The following is a 22,126-nucleotide window of genomic DNA, read 5'->3' on the forward strand; positions in this document are numbered from 1 at the left end:
CATCCTCTTTCCCACACCCCCTGCCCTCAGAACTCTGCATAATACAAAGCTTACTATCTTCTTCTCATCTCATCTTCAGGATTTCACAGTCCTTCCAAATTTGTTCTTAAGTGTTAGCTCATAGAACTTGCTCTTTTCTTCAACATTCAGAAATGTTTCTAAAACTTTCTGGTTTGGAGGTAGGAGAAGTTTATTTGTCTGGAAACTCCAAGAATTTCCATCAGTAAGCGGCTTTCCCCCTTTCCCCCTTGTAGAACACTGCTTTAATGGGACAATTTTTCCATTACTGAAAACTTCTAAACTTTTTGAAACCAGCTGGTGATTTTAGGGCTGTCCTTCTCTTCCAGAGTTTTGCAATTTAAATTCTTGCAGTCGCTAGAAGATAAGTCCGGTGGTTGTGACTCCCGTGTTGCAGAGTTCTCAAGAGGGCTCAGTAAGAAGAACACTAAGGCCGTGTCCAGATGTGTGCAGACGTTTGGCTCCCTGGGGACAACTAGCACTGTTAGCACCGCTACCACCTTGTGTTGCTACTAGTTGTCCCCGGGGAACACCCGTGCCACACACCCTCTGCTGTGTGCCAGGTTACCCTGGGTGTGGTTGGGGATATGGGGGCAGCAACTGTGCTGGCCTCAGCAGCCTGTCCGGGGGGCCAGGGAAGCTGTCGCCAGCTGTCAGCCAGACTGTGGCTTGGGCCACCAATCTCTGGTTTTTGGTGGTGCGTGCTGCCTCCATGTGCACCATGCTGCTGGTTTTCTGTGCCGGATTTTTTGACCCTGAGAAATCCCGCATGCCCTCCTCCCCCAAGCGACAAGGTGCAAGAAATGCCTCAATGTGCAGTACGTGGCACTGCAGACAAGTCTGTAGCGCCACATGCTGCACAGCAGTGCTTGTCTAGACACAGCCTAAAGCAGGGGTCAGCAACAGTTTTGGCAGAGTGCCAAAAACATCCACAACTTCAACTTGTACAACGTTGGTGTGCCAGGGACACGCAGCGGAGGAGCCATGAGTGGCCCAAACCTTGTTAGGACAGTGCAGCTCTGGCCCCATCCCTGCTGCCCGTCCCTGCTGCCTGCCCCAAGGCACATGTGCCAAGCAAAATGCCTTCATGTGTCACACTCTTGCACCAATGCTGGGGGTTGCCATCATAGGCTGACATCCAAGTAGGGTGAGATCACATCAATATGGGATTTCAAAATAATTTTTATTATCCTGCAGATGGATATGTGAGGACCATTCTTCCGGGTCCTGTTTTTCAGCACTAATTTCTGATCCAATGTTGAGACCTTTTGTTACAAACTATGTATTCTTTATGAAGCTATTTAATTTTTTTTTTTTTTTAATACAGACAATAGGCATATATTCAGACTGATTCAGGCTGGACATAAGAAAGAACTTCTTCACTGTCTGAGCCCCCAACAGTTGGAACAGACTGCCACCGGAAGTGGTTCAAGCACCCACTTTGAACACCTTCAAGACACATTTGGATGCTTATTTTGCTGGGATCCTATGATCCCTGCTGACTTACTGCCCCTGGGGCAGGGGGCTGAACTCAATGATCCTCCAGATGAAGTTCAACATTGAGAAGTATAAAGTGCTGCACCTGGGGGGCAAACAATCCCCAACATACTTACAGGCTCAGCGATGCCAATTTGACTAGCACCATGAGTGAAAGGGACCTAGGCATGAACGCTTTGTGGCTCCTGAGGCTGGGGGGCATGGCAACTGCCTGCAGGTGGTGGTGGTGGGGGCATGGTGGCGGGAAGCAGGGACCGCCCACAGGCAGCCACGGTGATGTCAGTGGCAAGGGTGGGCCGAGCAGGCGCTGCCCACATGCGGCTGCAGTGGTGTTGGCGGTGGGGCAGGGGGGTGGCGAGCAGTGAACAGCGATTGCCCGCAGACATCACCAGCAGTATCGGTGGCAGCCAATCCTAGGAGGTGCATGTGCCTACACGTCACCAATGGACATAAGGGTAATAATAGGCCATAGCATGAATTTGAGGAGTCAGTGCGATGCTGGAGGCAGGAGAGCAAACAACCGATGCATCTCATGTCAAACCACGGAAGTGATTCTTCCATTTTACTCCGGGTTTCTGAGCCCACAGCTGGAGCAGTGTGTCCAGTTCTGGGCGCTGCACTTCAACAAGGATGTGGACAAGCTCGAGAGAGTCCAGAGAAGAGCCACCCGTATGATCAGGGACTCGCAAGGGAAGCCACACGAGGAAAGGCTGACAGACTTGGGCCTCTTCAGCCTAAAAAAGAGAGGGCTGAGAGGGGACTTGGTAGCAGCTTACCACTACATCGGGGAGTACACCAAGGGCTCGGTGATCAACGGTTCACCAAGGCACCCCTGGGGAAAACAGGAGTAATGGCCACAAACTCCTGGAAGATGCTTCAGGCTCAACTCTAGGAAAAAACTTCTTCAGGGCCAGGGTGTCCTGACTGTGGAATAAGCTCCCCCCAGAGGTGATGCAATTGCCTACCCTGGAAATCTTCAAGAGGAGACTGGACTGTCACATCGCTGGGGTCACCTGACCCCCAGTTGTCTTCCTGCTTAGAGCAGGGGGGCTGGACCTGATGATCTTGCAAGGTCCCTTCCAGCCCTTTACAATCTATGAATTGCCTATGCACTATCAACTCTATTTTAGTCTATGTTAAATATATCTAGGGAGTATTTTTTTCTAATGTATTTGCTTAGGCTGATGAAAAAAATATTTTCTCTTCATTTTAATAAAAAAATAGGTCATTATAAGGCAAAAATAGGTATGCCTTTATTGGTTTTGGAAGTACCACCACATATGTTGCTTTCCAGGTATCAGAAGTCTTTTTTTATTCTTCAGCATCTCATTAAAAACTTCTGATAATAGGTGCTCTAATACTGATGCAAAACATTTGTAAAACTCTGGCAGGAACCCATCCGAGCCTGGAAATTTACCATTTTGAGAGACTTAATATTGTTTAGTAACTCTTCGATTTTAATTTCCCTTTGTAAAACCCCTTGGTCCTCAGGGTCTAGTCTAAGCAATTTTCCTTTCCGTAGGTATTTATGTACTTGTTCATGATCTGCTGGATGTAAAAAATAGAAATGTGTGTAATATGTTTCAAAGATTTCACGTATGCCTTTTGTGCCCGGTAAATCATTTGGAGCTCTCTACACAGGTGCTATAATTTTAATGTCATGTTTTCAAAAAAAAAAAAGGTTTATTTAATAATAACTTATCTTTTTCTTTCCCCTTTTCATCCCATAGCTATATTGTATAGCTACTTTTTGTGGGGGTTTCTGTCCCTTTGGTTTCTATACACAACTAATCCATTTTTAGTTTCTACTACTTATTTTTACTATACTTTGTGATTGATTGATGTGATATATATTTTTTATCTTTCTATCACAATGGTCATTCTTCATTTCCTCTCTTCTAATCTCTCTTGGGTAAGACTCCAGTTATTAGGATGCTTCTGATTACTGCCTTGAATGCATCCCATAAAATATTCTTTTAAAATTGTTATTCATATTATGCTCTGTGGAATAGTTTGAGTTCTTTTCTGTAGTGCAAAATCCTCCCTGGTTACATGGAAGTGAGATATTGAGTTGCCCAGTCTTCAGTTGGGTGTAGTCTTCCAGTCTTGAATAAATAACTGTACTGGGACGTGGTTTGCAGGACTATAAGTTTGCATAACTTTTAATAAGAACCTGCATCTGTGTGTGTGTGTGTGTGTGTGTGTGTGTGTGTGTGTGTGTTTGTATTATTGACCCCCCGGACACCTATTGACAACTAAACCTGTTTACTGATATGTTTTATACGTGCTGCACACATTCAAATGGCACACCAGAACAAAACACTCCAGAGCAATAAGTTCTGTAGTTTATTCATGTACATCGATTGCACGTGTAGATGTGCCCAGAGTCAGCTTGTTGCTTCACAATGTTTCCTGTGATCTACTTGCAGGAGAAACCTTCTTATAGATCAGTCTTCTTTATGTGCGGCTACCCTCTCACATTTAGGGGGAAATGTTTCTGAAACTAAAAGGAAGAACCAAGGCCTTTGCATTGTGCTGGATTCCCCCTAGAGCTCTGGCTTTAAGCAGCCATCTCTCCCAGAGACATCATATACCCGCTGCTGCCCAGATTGGCATTTTGGGGTTCTTTAATTTACATTTGTTCCCACTCCCCTTCCCTGCCGTCCTCTTAGGATGCAAATAGAATCCATTTATCTAACTGGGATAAACTGTTTTGTCCTGGGACAAAGTGCAAGCCTGCAGATGTCCATGTCCGCTGCCCAGGATAAATCCTAACAAAGTTTCCCAGATAACAAGTAGTAACATTTTATCCCGGGATATTGCCAAGTGCATCTGTACGGTTATCGTGGGATGTCATCATGAAATCAATGACTGAAACGCAGCACTGCATTCAGCCACTCACTAAACCCTGATTACATGAGTGAAGTGTGTACACGTCAATCCAGAATATTTTTATCCCAGGACAAACCCAGGCACAACCTATCTGGGGACCAATGCAACTTCTGTGCCTAGATTTAGAGGTTTATTTTATCACTGCATTTGACCCTGCCAGATTATGGCTCACTTTCTCACCTGTGTTACATTGTGGTTTTGAGGTACCCAGAAAGATGCCTTGAGCAAACCCCAGCTTTCAGTCACATCCTCCCACTTGAAACTGCTCTTCACATGCTGGAGACTTCAACAGCTGCATTAGAAAATGGTCCCCTTAGAGCCCCCATGGCAGTGTGCACAGTCTTGGCTGTGCCAGATACTGTCTCACAAGGCAAATGTAGGCAGGGAAAGCGCTCTGCTACCAAGCCTTCCTCTGCAGCTCGCTCCAGACAAGGCTTGCTGAGCAGCTCTGTTTTGGCTTCACCGCTCAAGTACCTTTGAGGTGTCTCAAGAATACAGGACAGTTGCATTTATTGCCTAGTGAGTTTTTTGTTTTTTACGAAATTCGGTGTTAACTCATAAGAACCATGTCTTTCTCTTGGACATTTTGAATTAAGGGTGATGTCAAACTTAAGTTGAAGATAAATGTTTAGTGGCGGCAAACAACAGCCGTTACTTAAGGATGCCATTAGGAAGCATGACAAATAGGAGCTGTGTTGGCATTCCCAGGACCACTACAAACACAGAGCTGCGTTGTCACCCGTTACCAGGCAGACCTGCTGCCAGGAGACCCCAAGGCTGGACTCTGTCTGATTTCTGCAGCTGTGTCCTAGCCCGGGGGCTGCCGGCACTGGGGGGAGACGCTGCTCTGCGGGGGCACCAGTGTCCCTCCAGCTCCAAACACCCCAGAGGTGCTCCCTAGCCTCCACATTGTGGTCAAGGGGGTCCCAAGGGAGAGGCTCTGCCTGGAGGGGGGGGTCTACCAGTGCTGGGTACACAGGGACCCTCTTGTCCTGCTCCTCCTCCAGACCTGAACCTGCCAACGCTGCCCCTCCCCGCCACCCTGCAATAGCCCAGGGAAGCACCTCCCTTCTCAGCACCACGTCACGAGCCCATGTTCACTTACTTTCCTGTTCGGACGCACAGACCCCAATGTCCCCCCAGGAATGGAGATAGAAACCAAAGCCTGCGGGTGCACAGGGTGCTGTGGTGACTCCCAGGAGGAATATCCCCAGCTGAGCCCCCCTGGGGTGGCTGAGTCCTGGACAGGGACTGGAAAATCTTGGGGCCGAGTCACGCCAGGTTGTGGTCAGCTGGATGTGGCCCTGGGGCATCCCTGCAGATGCCCTTGCTCCTCCTGTCTCCTGCAAGTGAGTGTCCCGCTGGGGGAGCGGGGACTGCCTCCACTCCATGGAGGTTGGGAAGTACAAAAACCTCATCTCCTTCCCCAAAGCCCTGGGCTGTCGGGGCCCCGGCCTCCCCCCGCAGTGCCATGCTCCCCAAGAGGCCCCTCGCCAGCCCCCTCACCAGCTGCTGGTGGCAGCACAGGCTCAGCATGTGGAGTGAGGGGCTCCACTTCCCCTCTCCCACTCCTGCTCCAACCATTGGTCCAGGTGTCCAAGACCCTGTACTGCAGGTGGCTTTGACCCCCCTGGTGCTCTGCATGGCCGGCTGGGTGCACAGGGCCAGCCAGGCCCAGAGGAAGCCCCATTCTCTGGCCAGCTCCTCTCTTGGGGGCACTTGCCCTGGACACAAGCTCAGGCAGCTACAGCGAGAGCAGGGCGGTGGGCACACATGCAACGCTGCCCTGGGCAGAGAGGAGGGGGCTGGGAGGGATCCGCTCATGGGAGAAATTGCTTGTGCTGACGAAGCGATGGCAGGGGGAGCAGCAGCCCAGAGGAGATGGACAAACTCCCCCAGACAGCAGGTGCCATGCATGGGGCTCGGGGGAGATGGGACACGGGGCCCTGCCTTTCACCAGTTTGAATCGGGTCCCAGGGACCAAAGCCCTGCAGCCCTGCACCCCTCTCTAGTCCCTTTGTTCACGGGGGGGTTGGGATCCCTCAGCGTGCACCCGTCCTGCCCACCCTCAGCACCCAGGTGCACCTCTGTCTGTGGGGCTGGGTGGTCACAGCAGGCTGGGCAGAGGGGCAGGGGGAGCAGATGGGGGCACAGTCCTGAAGGTTGCCTGGACTCGGGCATGCATGTCCTGACCTTGCCCCAGGAGCCCCGTGTACCGCACTGCGCAGCACTGCCCGGCTCTGGGGCTCAGCTCCCACCTGTGCCGTGGGGGGAACGGCCCTGCCCAGGGGCACAGGGTGTGGGGGGAAATGCAGAGGGGAGGGAGAAGTCAGGGTTTGGGAACCGTCTGGGAGATGAGCTGAGGGAGCCCGGGGGTGGCTGAGCCCTGGAGACGGGGCTTCCCCCTGGGCTGGGTCCCTGGGAGCAAAACGTGCCCCTCTGTGGACGTGGCCCTGGGCTCCCCTCCCTCCAGCACCATCCAGCTGCCCCGGGGCAGGGCGGTGCGGGGGCAGGCACCCACTCTGCTGCAGCAGGGACAAGTGTGGCGCGGGGCCCCCCTGAGCCCGGCTGCACCCGGCGACAGATGACGCCGCTCCGCCCCGATGCTGACTGGTCCCCGGGGCTGGCGAGGGGCTGTCCCCGGGCTGGGGCAGCGTCGCGGGGCTGCTGCTCGGAGCGGGGCAGAGCACGTCTCACTGTCGGGACATCGAGGGGTGGCAGCTCTGCCCTGCGCCGCGATGGGGACCGCTGGGACGCCGGGGGCCGGGGGCCGCTGGGCGGGGGCTGTGCTGGCGACACTGGCGGTGCTGGGGACCCGCGTGGCCCATTGCACGGAGCCCCCCGGTGAGCAGGGCGCGGGGGGGCCGGCAGGGCCCGGAGCCGCGCAGCTCGGGGCTTTTCTGTGCGGGGAAATGATCCCCGGGGCTAGGGGCAGGGGTGTCGGGGGGGTGTGCGGGGGGACCCGCAGTGCACGGCCGGGGCAGTGACACCCCCGATGGACACCGGGGGCTGCACGGGCAGTGGTCTGAGGTGGGGGGCACTGGTGGGGGCAGGGTGGGGGGCAGCCGGGCAGCCCGGGGGGGCGGGAGGGGCAGATGGCCCGGGGGGCCCCGTGCGGTCCCAGAGCAGTGACTGCCCGGGCACTCTGCCCCCGGGGGTCTGCGGTGGGGGGCCCTGACCCGCCTCGCGCTGTCCCCCCGCCCCAGAGCATTTCCTCTACCAGAACAAGCAGGAGTGTTACTACACCAACGGCTCCCAGCGCGTGAGGTTTCTGTACCGGGACATCTGGAACCAGCAGCAGTTACGTTCACTTCGACAGCGACGTGGGCGTGTGCGTGGCGGACACGGAGCTGGGGGAGCCTACCGCCAAGAAGTGGAACAGCCAGCAGGCGGGCTGGAGGACCTGCGGGGCAGAGTGGACACGTTCTGCCGGTACTGCTACGGGCTGCCTGAGCGAGACGTCGTGCTCGGCCGCAGCGGTGAGGCCCGGGTCTAGGGCCGTCGCGGGGGGCAGGGGCGGGGGGGCGGGGCTGGCGGTGGGGGATGGGGGCAGGGCCAGGCCCCGGGATGCTCGCCCACAGCCCCTCCCCCTGCGGGCGCCGGGGACGTCATCACCGCGCGCCCGGCGGGGTCTGACCCCGGCCGAGCAGGCCCGTGGCACTGGGCGCAGCGCCGGTGTCACGGGGGTCGGGCGCCTTCCTGGGGTGCAGGGAGGCGGTGGGGGGAGGGGCAGGAGCTGCAGCTGCCCCCACAGCCCCCCCACGCCGACAGGGCAGGGGCAGCGCTGCGCCGGGGCGCGGGCAGAGGAAGGGGCAGGTGTGACTGGGAAGGGAAAGAAATCACATGGGGGGGCACACAAGGAGGTGGGAGTGCAGATCCGGGGGGCAGGTGGTGGCTGCAGAGCTGTACTTGGGGGTCACACTGTCACCCTGCGGGGGCATGACCATGGGGCAGCTGCAGGGACACTCCTGGGGCAGGGGGCAGCTCGGGTCACACCGGGGTTGCAGAAGTGCCCCAGGAGCATCAGCCCCCAGAGCTGGGGGAGGGGAGGGGCGCAGGGGTCACCCATGGTCAGGACGGACAGGAGCCCAGGCACCGCCTGCGGTGCAGCAATGGGAGCTGCGGGCTCGGGGGGCTCGGCCCTTCTCCACCCCTAGCACTGCTGTGGCTGGTGAGGGGCGCTGGGCCCGGGGCCCGGGGGCAGGCTGCGCGGCACCCACCAGGGACTGAGATCCGCGCTCCCTGCCCCAGACACCAGTCACTGCAAAGAGCTTTGCCCAAGGCCCTTCGGGGGGTCCAGGCAGGGGCACTTGCGCCACAGGCAGGACCCAGGGAGCTCAGCCCTGTGGAGCCTTTCCCCAGGGTGGGGGCAGGTCCCTGCTGTCTGGGAGGGGGCACCACAGCTGGGGGTTTCCTGGGGCCCCAGACAGCTTTGCCTGCGCAGACCCTGGGGAACATCCCATTTCCAGCAGGGCAGAAAACCAGAAGGGTCTCGCTCCTCTCCTAGAAGACGAGCTTGTTGCTCTGGGTGTGGGGCAAGTCGCTACATTCAGGGGGTAACAGGAGTCTCATCCTGATGAGCAGGGGTCCGGGTGTCCTGTGTTTAAAAGTCTCAAATTCTGTGATGAAAAAGCCCCAAATCCACATTTTTCCATGACTAAAATGAAACTCCCCTGTATATAGAGGTGTCAGCTGCACACAAGGTTTATTGAGATATTTACAGTTTTAAACCAATATGGAAACCACCCCATGCCTCAGTCATTACACTAAAATACAATCTAAATACCTCTATATTTTGGCATTTGATTTTGGTCATTGATCCTGGAAAATCCGAGCTTCCCCTGCCCCCTTCACTCACCAGGATGTGGGGCCAGGTGCAGCCGCCCCCTCCCCACCTACCCCTGCTGCTTTCTGCTACTGAGCAGCCCTGACATGGCAGTACCCCTCACTACCAAGCCACAGCCCCCCCCCCAGCCATGCTGGTACCCCTCATGCTGGTACCCCTCACTCCTGACCTGCACCTCCCTATCTCCACCAGTGCCCCTCAGTCTCGAGCCACAGTCCCTCATCCCCACTGGTGCCCCACACTCCTGACCCACAGCCCCCACATCCCTGCCAGTTCTCCTCACTCCAGGCAGCCCCCCACGCACCTCACTCCTGCTGGTGCCTCCCACTTTCAATCCACTTCCTCCTCCCTGAGGCTGCAGCCCCTTTGTATATTGGGAAGGGGGGTTGTATAGGGCAGGGTAGGTGCCCAACCATAGGCAACAGCATAGGTGATGAGTTGGGGTGGCATGGGAGGGGGGGACATGCCTTTCCAGATTTGCATGCCCACAGCGGGACATGAGGCTATAGCTTGGCCGGACCACCACCAGGCAAGAGCTGCCTTTGTGGCCCAGTGGGTGGGACCTGGCACAGGAGGGTGGAGCAGGGTGGCAAGACTCACTGCTGCTGCTGCCGCCAACACCTCCCCGCCAGTCGTGCCACCATGGAGTAAGACCATGCCACCAGCAAGGTGAGGAGTAGCAGACCAGGAGACTCGCATGTGAGGCTGCACCTCTACCTGGCCACCTTTTCTCTTTAAAGGAGAACATCCACATTTTTCTGCAGCAAATGGAAAACCCAAACCCCTGCTTATGAGACACATGAAGCGGTCTCCTGGGGTCAGGGACAGGTCCCAAACCTGGGATATCTCTGCCACTCTCTGGCACTCCCAAGCAAAGCCCCTGGCTGGCCACTCCTGGAAGCCATTAACCCAGGACAGGACACTTGGTGCTGCAGCCATAGAGCTTGGGCTCCAAAATGGAGAGATCTCCCCCTGAGATCTTGAATGAAAAAGGGAATCCAGAGCCTTTGAAAGACCCTTCTGGATTCAGGTCATTTGCAACTAAAAAAAAAGAAACTGCAATGAAAGTTTAACCTTAAGTATAAAAATATCATACTGCCTTGAATGCAACGTGCAGCAGAGAATGCAGCAGCAACAACATGCATCGGGGGGAACATACATTTCGTTACCATAAGTAAGCAAGTAGCAGCAGTCCCACTTGCTCTGCTTCTTGAAAGTCCCTGCACATTTGACTTACACATGTGCTCGGAAACTGCTCTTACCATATTCCTCAGTTAAGATTCACATTGCAAAGCCCAGTTAGCTGTTCTTGGGGAAAAGCGTGTGTGCTGCATGTGAGAAAACACACCAGTTTATAGTGGCACCAAAGTAAAGACTTAAATAAACTCAAGGCTGAGGGGTGAGAGAAACCGAGGCAGGCAGGGGTTGGGGGTGAAAAAGTTCCCTGATGGAGGAATCCTCCTTTCTCCCAGCTCATTCTCTCCATCTCTTTCTCTCTCAGTGAAGCCCAAGGTGAAAGTCTCCCCAACAAAATCAGGGGCCCAGGCCCACCCGGACACACTGATTTGCTCCGTGACGGGGTTTTACCCCGGCGGGATCGAGGTGAAATGGTTGAGGAACGGGCAGGAGCAGACGGCCGGAGTGGTGTCCACGGAGCTGATGCAGAACGGAGACTGGACCTTCCAGATCCTGGTGATGCTGGAAATGCCCCCCCGGAGCGGGGACGTCTACACCTGCCAGGTGGAGCACAGCAGCCTGCCGGGCCCCGTCACCGTGGTCTGGAGTAAGGAACTGGGAGCCCGGGGCAGCCCCTGAGGTCTTGGAGGGGAGGGGTCTCCCTTGGTGCAGCCCCACACGGGCTGTCCAGGGTCAGGCCCCTTTGCCACAGGGGCAGGGGTGTGAGCAGGGGGTGGGAGCCGGACTGAGCCCTTCACCTCCGGCCCCTGTCTCCACAGAGGCGCAGTCAGACTCGGCCAGGAGCAAGATGCTGACGGGGGTCGGGGGCTTTGTGCTGGGGCTGATCTTCCTGGCGCTGGGACTCCTCGTCTACCTGAGGAACAAGAAAGGTGAGTGGGGCCCGGCTGGGATGCTGGAGCCGAGGCATCGGTGCGGCAAAATGCTCGGCCTGTAGGCCTGTCTGCTGGCTCCGCTCCCTGTCACACCCCAGCACGAGCTGCCCTGGACTTCGTTAGGGGCCTGCCAGTGTCTCCCCTCCTGGGGCTGGGGCTGGATCCCACTGTCCCTCCCTCCTCTGAGGGGCAGGGCCGAGCAGGGGCCATGGGTGGGCAGAGCTGCCCCTGCCTTGACTCTGGGCATTTCCTCTGCTCTGCTTCAAGGCAGTGACCCTGGGCTCGGAGGTGCCAGTCCCAAGGGGGTGGGGGCCCCTGGGTGTACCCCACTGTGGGACCTTGTGGGGCTGAGGTATCAGGGGGGCTTTCTGCCCCAAACCTCTCTCCTCTCTCCTGTTGCTCGACTGCTGGCACAGACCAAGGTTTTCCCCTGGCAAAACGTATGGTCCCAGCAGACCTTCATTTCAGCTTCCCTGGGCTCTGACCTTGTTCTGCAGCAAGGGAAACTTTGGCAGCTGGGGGGTCCGACTGGGTTTGTTCTGTGCAATATAATGCAGATCCTCAGCCCTGCAGGTGTGAGAGGCTGCAGGTGTCAGGTGTCCCGGTCTCCCCCTTAGCCCAGACAGTCGGGGAGGGGTGTGGGGCAGGAGCAGGATTGTCTCGCCTACACCAGACCCAGGGAGAAAATGTCCCCCCGCACTGGGAATGGCAGAGGGGAGAATAACAGCCCTTTCCTGGAGGCAGGAGATGAGGAGCAGCAGCAGAAAGGAGAAGGCACTGCCCCCGGCTCTGCTCCCTGCGAGGCCCAGGCAGCTTTCACACCTACCTGGGAACTAGCGGGTGCTGCTACTGCCGTATTTCTCACATATAATGCTCGCTGCAATTTCCAGCAGGTGGGGTTTTTTCTTTTTTGAGGAGAAGTGTCTGTGGTATGAAAGGATAGTATATTTTCTCTTGCACCCGTGCTTATCAGAACCCGTTTCCTTATTGCTGACACCCCTCGCCACCTCCTTCTTCCCTACATTTGCAATTGCTGCTTTCGGCATAAAAAAAACACAGCGCGGGCTCCTCCAAAATGTGCACAGCCATGGTCTGGTCTAGGGCTGTTCCTGGCACTTGTTTCTGCCCGTGTCTCCCTGCCTGTCCTCGGTTAGGATGAAAATACAAACACAGCTTCCCAGCTGAGACTGTGGCTCACACAAGCGTGACCCTGGTTGAATTCATCCTCGCCGAATGCTCTCTGGAAATAGAGACCGAAGCACAGAGTAGTGAATCCAGATCAGGGAAATACCTACACGTGCACACAGGGAACCCCTCTATCCAGCCCTGTTTGGGTGAGACCGTGATTTGGGTTTTTAATGGGAGATAAGGAGTCCCTAATGGGGTCTGCCCCGCACCTCAGGGCTAGGGCAGGATCTCTGGTCTCTCCGAGGGGCTGCCTCTGGTGAGACTCTCACCATGTTTCTCCTTGTTTTCCAGGCCGCCCCGTTCCCCAGCCAACAGGTAATTTCCATCTCAGTCCACCCCTAGGAAGCCCCCCGCCCCCTCAGGGACCACAGGCTGCACAGGGGGCCCATGGAGCGGCTGCCCCTGCCCTTTCACCCCAGCACTTGCCCAGCCCAGCACGGGTGGGAGCTGGAACATGGAGCATTTGCAGTGAGGAAGAGGAGGAGTCTGCATCACCCTCATTACTGCCATTCAGGCCACACCATGAGTTACTCCCTGGGTCAGAGCATCCTGGGCCCTACAAGAGCATCCCCCCACCCGGGGGCTCCAGACCAGCCTCTAGAGAGGCCCTGGCCCCTGTCAGACCCCCCCGTGGCCCTTCCCCAGTGCCGCTAGTCCCTGCCCCGTGCTGACGTCTCCCCTCTCTCCCCGCAGGGCTCCTCAGTTAGATCCTGCAGCGTCGGGGCCGGCGTTGCCCAGCGTGATTCTCCAGCCCCGCTCTCCTGGCGCCCGTCCCTGTATCTGGAGCTCTTCTCCCTTCCCTCCAGCCTCACCTGGACCCTGGGGCTGACTCCTCAGAATTAACCCTTTCTCTGCCGAAGCCTGCACCACATCTGCACTCAGGAATGCTACTGCTTTTGGGGGCACCTTCAGGGGACTCTGATCTGAGACACGGGGAGCTGTAACAAGGCCGTATCCAGCAGTTGTCACAGCCCTTTGGAGTGAGACTCCCACGGGGCCCCAAGTTAAGCTAATATGCCCAAGAAAGGACCAGTATCACCCTCAGCCTGAGCAGTGGAAACATGTAATTGGAAAAGACAGGATGGAGGAGCCCAGTGATACCCAGGGGACACGTGCTCTACCCTTGGGCCAGGGTGGTCCTGGGGGGTCTCTGAGCTTGTAGCCACCTTGTTACAATTGAGAGCTGGTAAATCTGGCCTGGGGTCCCTGGGTGTCCCGTGGGGCTGTTGGACAGAAGCAGGTGAGGGTTGAATCAGGTGCCTTGAAACATGTGCTGGAGCTTGTGCTATTTACTTGCTCCTGCTACTGCTCTGGATCACTCCCTGGGGACTGGAAAGGAGCAGCTTTCTGTCCTGCTGGGGGGTGATGGTGTTTCTGACCAATAAATTGTCTCACCAGTACCTGCGATGTGTTGAGCCCTCCCTTTTCAGAGCTCCATTTCCCTGGGGGTGTTTCTGAAGCCGTGCGGGTTTACTATTACTCCATTTCCCTGGGGCTGTTTCACGCTCTCCTAACTGCAGCTGGTGTTTCCTCAGCCCGTGGCTGCCACGTTCCTTGTCATGGTGGGAGTGTTGCAATCAGGACTCCAGTGGGAGTGAAGCTCTCACAGAGGCTAACCTAGGGGGTGCCACCAATCCTGCTGTGATCCACAGGCCTCACTTCAAGTCACCTTTGGTGCCTTCCCCCTAGGCTCACCCCACAGCTCTGGACAGGCTGGGCTCGGCTCCCCATCAGCCGGTGCCAGCATAGACAGTCCCTGGGCCCTGCCCTGAGGGCTTTCCGCTGGCTCTGGAGGACATCAGCTACTGAGAGTGTGAGCTTGTGACAGTGTTGAACATGAAGGTGAGAATCCCTGGTTCTTGTTTCTTGAGCCTGCTAATAGTAATACAGGCCTCATGTCCCTGCATGGTCACAATATAGTCTGTGCTGGCCAGCGTGGCAGCTGTTTCCCATTCTTCTGGCTGTGCTAATTGGTTTCTGAGTGTCCCTGGACATCATGAGCATGGCTTGTCCCTTACTGATGGTCTGCGAAAGGGGAGATCACACAGCCCTCCTTCGTGTATAGAGCCACTCGTGGCTGAGCCCGGGTCTAGGTCTCTTCCCCCCGGGGCAGAGGGCCCTGTAGCCAAGTCAGGCAGTCTCCAGCCCCGTAACTGCAGCTGATGCCTCCTCCCTCCCCATGGCTGCCATAGTTTCATAGTTGGTTGGGTCAGAAGGGACCTGAGCAGGTCATCAAGTCTGACCCCTGCCATGGAAGGAAAGGATGCTGGGGTCAAACGACCCTGGCAAGGTGTCAATCCTTTTGAAGACCACCAGGGTAGGAGCCAGCACCATTTCTCTTGGAAGTTGGTTTCAGATCCAAGCCACCCTGACAGTGAAGTAGCACATCCCGATGTCTAGTCTGAATCTACCCTCTGCCAGCTTGTGACCATTATTCCTGGTCACTCCCGGTAGTGCCCGGGGGAACAGAGACTCTCCCATTGCCTATTGGTCTCCCTTGGCTTGTTTATAGATGACCATTCTGGCAGGCCAGTAGGGGGCGCTCCTACATTGAGCCTCCTACCTCTCTGCGCCCCACCACCTTCCCGGCTCCGAGTGCCTCCCAGGGGTATCTCGCATCCGGCTGACCCCCTTCCTGGAGCACACTCGCTAGCCTTGGGGTAACGTAGCTGCCACCACCCTGAGAAGGGACTCTCTCGGCCCTGTGTCCTCGGGGAAACACAGGCCTAATAGTCTTATGGGTACTCAACCCAGTACAGGCACTTGGGGCACTTCCCCAAGTTGGGGGACAAAAAGGAAAGTCCTTCTTAGTCCGCAGACCTAAGGGGCCTCTTAGGCATAATTTAGACCCACCCCTCTATAAGTCTCCTACACTGGTCACAAAGGAGAACTTTACTGATTACAGGGAGAGGGTGAAAATAGGATAGAAGATACAGCAATATCATAGAAATCCCATTGAGCAAAACAGTCTGGCTGAGGTAGCCTTTTAATCACGCATCTGAGTTACTGCCAGCTAGATAGCTCATCAAATCTTGAGTAGCTTACTCACAAGCATCTTCCAGAGGCTGGTGAAGTTTCCCCTCTGGAGGCAGGCGGTTTCCAGCTCGTGAGTTTTGGGGTGAGAGAGAGCCAGTTTCAGATGGTAAGGCTTCTCTGTGTCCCCCGCATGGCTGCCGCCCCCTCCTCCTGGGCAGTCCAAACTTATGTAGCCCCTGTGACCTCATTCACCTGGTCCAGTGGAGGTCAGCTCCGGGTTGGCTGTCCGCCAACCAATTTGAAATACATCACTAGTTGCCAGGCAGATTCCAGCCCACCAGGTAGAAACCCCCCACCCAGGGAGCTGATGCCAGTCAGGTAGGCAGAGGGAGCAGGTTTCCCCCTCAGAAATGCAGCCAGCTCAGGTTACCTAAAGAAACAGGCTGAGGTGTGACTCCTCTGTGATGGGCTCATCTTGATTCCATTGTCACAGGGCAGAGACTTTGGGGAGAAACCAAGGTGGCTTTCTGCCACACTGACACTTCCCAGCTGGTATCTAAGTCCCTTCACTGCACAGAAGATTGACTTGGTTCTGGATCTGACCCCTACCTTAGACAATGGGGGAGAGGGATATCTAAAAAGGGAACAGGAGTGACTGCTCTGGAGTGTGCATTGGCTGTGATGAGGTAACACACAATCCTGGGCTAATGCAGTGTAGCCAAACTGGTGAACTTGAACCTTGCACGAAATGGGGGTTAACCCTGCCACTGCTTCACTACACTCTTACTTCCTTGGGATCATGCCCAGGTTACAACAGTTACATCATAACCACTTGTGTCCCTAGTATTTGCCACTGATACCGTTGTTACATCTGCTGATGCCCCTAGGATACACAGAAAGCTTCCCTGTGGGTACGTCAACAGGTGCAATTCATGTGCTTGAATTTTCTGGACAGGAAATTCAGGTGTGTTTAAATTGCGCCCAGGCACACGTCCCAATGTGCATCTACAGCTGTTCAGTTCAGGGCTGCTCCTGCCTGGCCTCCCCCACCTCCCCTCCCCAGAAGCAGCTGGGGGAGGTCCAGACTGCCCTGGGTGCCAGACCCAGGCTGGCAGGGGACACTTGGAGCAGCCCCCCTGCCGGCACAGATCTGATGACTGGGCCCTGGAGCCCGGCGCAGCTGTTAGTAGCCAGCCTGGGCTCTGGGCAGCTGCAGTGGGCTCCACAGCCCTGGCATCAGCTCCATGCGGGCAGTGACTGCACGTGCACCTCAGAGCGGACAGCGGGAGGGCTGTGCTGCCTCGGGCCCTATCCCCACCATCTGCTCTGAGGTGCGCATGCACCCGCAGGTATGGAGCTGATGCCAGGGCCTGGAGCAGCTGTTTGCAGCCTCCCAACTGCAGCCGGCCCAGGCTCTGGGAGCTGCTGCCAACCACGGAGCCCAGGCTGCTTGCAGCAGGGCTTGCAGCTGAGCCCACCTGACTCCCACCCACTCTGAGCCCAGCCCCGGCCCAGCCCCACACCAGGATGAGGCTGGCGCTGCCCGTTGCCAGGAGCATCGCACCTTTTGCGGGCTTAGCTGTGCAGGGTGGGTGGGAGCTTGGGCTAATGGGCTCTGGCGGGACCAGGGCATTGTTAGGTCGGACTTTGTCCAGCAGCCCAGGAGCGCAGCTCCATGCACCCATGCATCTGGCTCTGTGTGTCTGTGTGCACACACGTGTCTGGTTCTGGAGGTGTGTGCATGTGTCTGGCGTGGGTGTGTTCTGGTTCTCTGTGTTTGTGCACATGGTTCTCTGTCTGCGTGTGTCTGGGTCTCTCTCTGCTCTCCTTTTTCTTTCTGTCTCTCCTCTTCCTCTTATTTGTCTCTTTTTTTCTCTCTCATTGCAACGTGCTCAACAAAAAAGGAATACACAATGACAAAGGCAACTTTTACAATTATTAACTATACTAATATGCAGTGCGTCCTGCCATGTACCCCTCCCCCGCTTCTTTTGTTTTTCTGGCGTGCTGACACTGACAACTTCCAAGGTAGATGGTGTGGGGGGTGTTGGTACTCCAGCCAAAAAACATTGCCCACCCCTGCATTAGATTAGTCTAGTGCACAACAAAGTCTCATATGTCGATGCACCTTGTGACTGCAAAATTACCTTTCCTGTTGATAAAATGATGTGAGTGGGGACAGTGGCAGGAAGTCCCACCTCATGCCCATGGGCATCTCCACACCCAGAATGCTTTTCTGCTGAACCCAGGGGCTGATTGGGGTGCGGCGGGATCTTTTTGGGAGACAGGTCCTTCCCTTCACTAATCCCCACCTGATGTCTAATGTGGTCCCATAATCCAGCGCCCTGCAATCTCACTCTGTAGCTCTTTGGCATGTCAATCCTCACGTGGATTGTGTGGGATGTTCCTGAGTATCTGACAATGCTGAACTTCTGGTCTGTTGGCCCAGGGGTGCTTCAGGGTCTGTTATGCTATGTACCCACCAAGTGGGAAGCTGCTTCACAAGACTGATGCATGAGTGAGGAATGCCGTTGGTATAATTATGGCCACCTTGAAACAGGGCTGAGCTGGTGATGTTGGAGTTGCAGGGGCTACAGCAATGGGTGGCTCCTTTTGGGTGGCAACTCTTGCTGCTTTGAATGACTCAGGGAAGGTCCTGAGGTCACCTAGGAGAGCTAGTTTTACTGTAGTGTTCAGTGGATGAAATGGGGAGTCAGGACTGTGGGGATGAGGGCCAGGGGGCGGGGGGAAGTGTGGCAGGTCAATAGGGGGCACTCCTGCATTCAGCTGCCCACCTCCCTGCTCCCGACCCCCTGCCAGGCTCCGAATGCTTCCCTAGGGGCGCCTTATGCCCAGCCGACCCCCTTCCCGGAGCACACTCGGTAGCCTGGGGGTAACGTAGCTGCCACCACCCCAAGAATGGACTCACTCTCAGCCCTGTGTCCTTGGGGAGACACAGGCCCAATGTCCTACGGGAACTCGACCCGGTACAGGCACTTGGGGCACTTCCCCAAGTCAGGGGGCAAAAGTAGAGTCTCCCTTACTCTGCAGACCTAAGGGGCCTCTTAGGCATAATTTAGACCCACCCCTCAATAAGTCTCCCACACTGGTCACAAAGGAGGGCTTTATTGATTACAGGGGTAGGGTGAAAGTAGGGTACAAGACTGAGTAATATCCTAGAAATCCTAAAGAGCAAACAGTCTGGCTGAGGTAGCCTTTTGATCACGGATCTAAGTTACTGCCAGCTAGATATCTAATCAGATCTCTAGTAGCTTACTCACAAGCATCTTCCAGAGGCCGGTGAAGTTTCCCCTCTGGAGGCAGGCGGTTCCTTGCTCATGAGTTTTGGGGGAGAGAGCCGGATTCAGATGGCAAGGCTTCTCTCTGTCCCCCGCATGGCTGCTGCCCACTCCTCCTGGGCCAGTCCTACCTTATATAGCCCCTGTGACCTCATACACCTGGACCAGTGGAGCCCAGCTCCGGTTGGCTGTCCGCCAACCAATTTGAAATACATCACCAGTTAGGGGGCAGATTCCAGCTCCCCAGGTAGAAACCCCCCACCCAGGGAGCTGATGCCAGTCACGTGGGCAGAGGGAGCAGGTTTCCCCCTCCCTCAGGACTGCAGCCAGCTCAGGTTACCTAAAGAGACAGGCTGAGGTGTGAATCCTTTGTGATGGACCCATCTTAATCACATTGTCACAGGGCAGAGATTTTGGGGAGAAACCAAGGTGGCTTTCTGCCACAGAAGGATCTCAGCTCTGTGCCCAGCACTGGTAGGACACTGCATCCAATTCTAAGCTTCAAGAAAGATGTACACATACCAGAGGGATGCAGAAATAACCAGGGGGCTGGAAATTGAACATCACGACCCGGGGGTGTCAAGAGCTCAGTCTCCTTAGCTTGAGGGGAAGGGTTTCTATCCCTGAGTGCAGCCACCCACAAGTAGCCAAGGGGAGGCCTTTTGCCCTTGTTCACACAGGCATAAACAGAGGCACCAGCTCGAAATGGCAGCCAGATAAGTCAAGTGCTGACATCAGACCCACTTTCCTAGCAGCAAGTCATTAATCACTGGAGTGGCGTTCCCAGGGTGGGGTGGACTCACTGTGGCTTGGAGTCTTTTTAGGCTTGTTCATCTCCAATTTCATCCTGAGTTCATGCAGGGGATCACATGTCTTTCCTGTCCTGCAAAGTCAATGGGAGAGGACTTCAGGAGGTCCTTTCTTGCCTTGTGCTTGTGATTTTTCTCTTGTGGGGTGAAAGCTTTACCATGATACTGTGTATGCCCCTCAATGGCCTGCTCTCCTCCAGTTTCTGGCAGAAACTCTGCTCTTTGGAGGCTGGGTGTTGTTACAGTTCTCTTGGCCTTGGGAATCTGTGACATCCAACCCCACTGCTCATTCATCCCCTCGTCTTCCCCCTGTGGGGGCATTGGGCTGCCCTCACCACTGTCAGGTCAGCTGTCAAATAATTACAACCTACTCTCGAGACGCAGGGCACCAGCTATCCACCTGTGGGGAGCAGGAGTGAGATTTTTGGTGGTGTAGAAATTACTGGGCAGACTTTTCCCCCTGAAGTATCAGCAGACTGGTCATGGCTGGACATGGGCCAAGGTGGTCAGTGCTCTGCGCTGGTGTGGAGAATCCTCTTGTGTGATGACAGGAAGGAGGGTCTTGGTCACGTGCTCAGAGTGACACTGATCGTTGGCTTTGGGGCAGGAAGGATTATCCCCTCCAGTGCAGACTGGCCGGCCCCTGGAAGAGATTGCGTGCATTTGTGGGGACTGGTCTGCCCTTATGAAGTTGTGGGAATGGCCATGTGCTGCGGTCACCTGCTCACATCTCCCCTCACCAATCACCCCTGCCCCAGCCTTTGCAGGAGGATTAGGCCCTGGCACCCCGGAGATCTCCTCCTGCAGCACCTCCAGTCGAGAGTCGGGGACTGGATGGCTCTGGTCAAACTTCAGCTCCGTGCAGGACTCGTCTGGGGAAGGTCCCTGCCCAGAGGCACCTGCAGGACAGGCCAGACCGTCCTTTCCTCCCCGGCTGTCTGGGACAGGACTGGGAGCAATGGCCTCAAGCTGAAGCAGGAGAAATCGCAGTTGCAGCTGAGAAGGAGCTATCTGACTGAGGGCGGTCAAGCAGTGAACAGGCTTCCAGAGGAGGAATTGGGGACTCTCCTTCCTAGGAAGTTGTCACGAGCAGGTTGGGCAGACATTTTGCTGGGGTGGTTTAATCAGTGGTGATCCTGCCTTGAGCAGAGACTAGAGGTGGCCTCAAACGGTCCCTTGCAGCCTGACTTTCATATGATCCATGCGTGCTGTTGGGTTGGAAAGGCAGGAGGCTCCCTGACATGGACCCAGCACTGACTACAGAGGCCGTGGGCCCCCACCCCACCCCCCTGCTTCGGGCTGGGGCTTGCATGACTGCAGGGGCACGTGGAGCTGGGCTCACCGAGGTAAGAGCAACCCTAATCCTGGCTCTGGGTCCTGCTTCTAAGCATCGCCCTTGGCACTGACGCTGACCTCCAGCCCCTATTTCTATGCTTCAGGCCGCTTCCAGTGCCAGCCCTGCCTTTCAGCCCCCAAAATCCCTGCCTTCCTCCACTGACCAGAGCACTGACAGTGCTAACCACGAGTCCCTCCCTCCATCCTCACTCCCACGTGTCCGTGGCTCTGTCACGCCAGGTCCCTGCCCCTCAGGTGTGTCAGGCTGAGGAGAAACCCATATTACAGCCCCCGGGTTTCAGCCCCTCCCCCACCGCTCTGCACTCCCGACCCCCGTCACGGCCGCGCGTCGGGTGCTGCGCGGGGGGGTCTGCACCACTGCGCACAAGCGTCCCCCCCGCCCCGTCCCGGAAATGTGCACCTTTTCTCACAAGTGCTTCCTCTGCAACGCTTTGCCTGCACGTGACTCCAGTGCGGGCCAGTGGGCTGGCAGCTCTGGGAGCGTCATCAGTCTCCGCAGGCTCCGGCGGGGCAGCACACACTTGGTCGCCCTGCGCACCAGCTGGACACAGACTCCCTGCAACGAGTCCTGCCTCGTACACGTAACAGCTCGGAGGCAGGGTCAATTCATACGTTAATCACAGGAGAGCTGTAACATGTGCCGGTGCCCTTGGGAAAACCTGGCTGGAAAGCGTGGCATCGAGTGTAACCCTCCGCTCAGCCCTTTCTAAACAACCCCGGACAAGCGTGTGTCTGACCTGCCCAGAAATGCTCCAGTAACCTCTTCCAAGGCTGAGCCGCCCGGTTATGAACCTCTTAGTCCCCACTTTCAGTCCCCCTGTTGCAATTTAAGTGAATCAATTCCTGTCACACCTCACTGGGGAAGCCTAGGGGTCGTGGGTGCTGGCTCCTCCAGACCCCATTGCCATGCCTCTTATACCCTCAGTTCTTTGGCTTGAAGCTTCAAATCCAGATCCTGAGACCACACTGCTGATTCCTGTCGGGGGGGCGCTACTTCCATGTAAGAGCCCTCCCAATTGCAGCCGTGACTTGGCCGGCCCTAGAGCCCAGGTCCTTCCAGAGGGGTCGGGCGCAGGGTGGATGCCTAGTTTTCACATTGGACTGAGTCTCTGTATCCTGTAGGCTTAGAAGATGGGGATCTAGAGTCCTTCATCCCTGCAGCTCACCTCCCTGCCC

At 56.1% G+C, this 22,126-nt stretch overlaps 1 protein-coding gene and 1 long non-coding RNA gene across 3 annotated transcripts; one reads left to right on the forward strand and one right to left on the reverse strand.

Moving 5' to 3' along the window:
* Positions 1 to 3,846: 3,846 nt before the first annotated feature.
* LOC149852902 (uncharacterized) lies at positions 3,847 to 7,820 on the reverse strand. Of its 2 annotated transcripts, none has more exons than XR_016439270.1 (2): positions 7,685 to 7,820; positions 3,847 to 4,699 (listed from the first exon to the last, which is right to left on the reverse strand). It is a non-coding gene; the product is annotated as an uncharacterized LOC149852902 (long non-coding RNA). The 2 variants fall into 2 exon arrangements; XR_016439271.1 differs by having other exon boundaries at positions 7,654 to 7,774.
* On the forward strand, positions 4,694 to 13,910 carry LOC149852903 (DLA class II histocompatibility antigen, DR-1 beta chain-like). The gene is given in 8 exon segments (XM_090028484.1): positions 4,694 to 7,251; positions 7,614 to 7,708; positions 7,710 to 7,797; positions 7,800 to 7,886; positions 10,755 to 11,036; positions 11,209 to 11,319; positions 12,802 to 12,825; positions 13,204 to 13,910. Coding segments are annotated over 8 exon segments (942 nt in total). The 5' UTR covers positions 4,694 to 7,010; the 3' UTR covers positions 13,218 to 13,910.
* The last annotated feature ends 8,216 nt before the right edge of the window (positions 13,911 to 22,126 follow it).

This window comes from Crocodylus siamensis, chromosome 15 (genome assembly GCF_052110815.1).
Source record: "Crocodylus siamensis isolate JL-2025a chromosome 15, ASM5211081v1, whole genome shotgun sequence".
Taxonomy (NCBI): domain Eukaryota; kingdom Metazoa; phylum Chordata; order Crocodylia; family Crocodylidae; genus Crocodylus; species Crocodylus siamensis.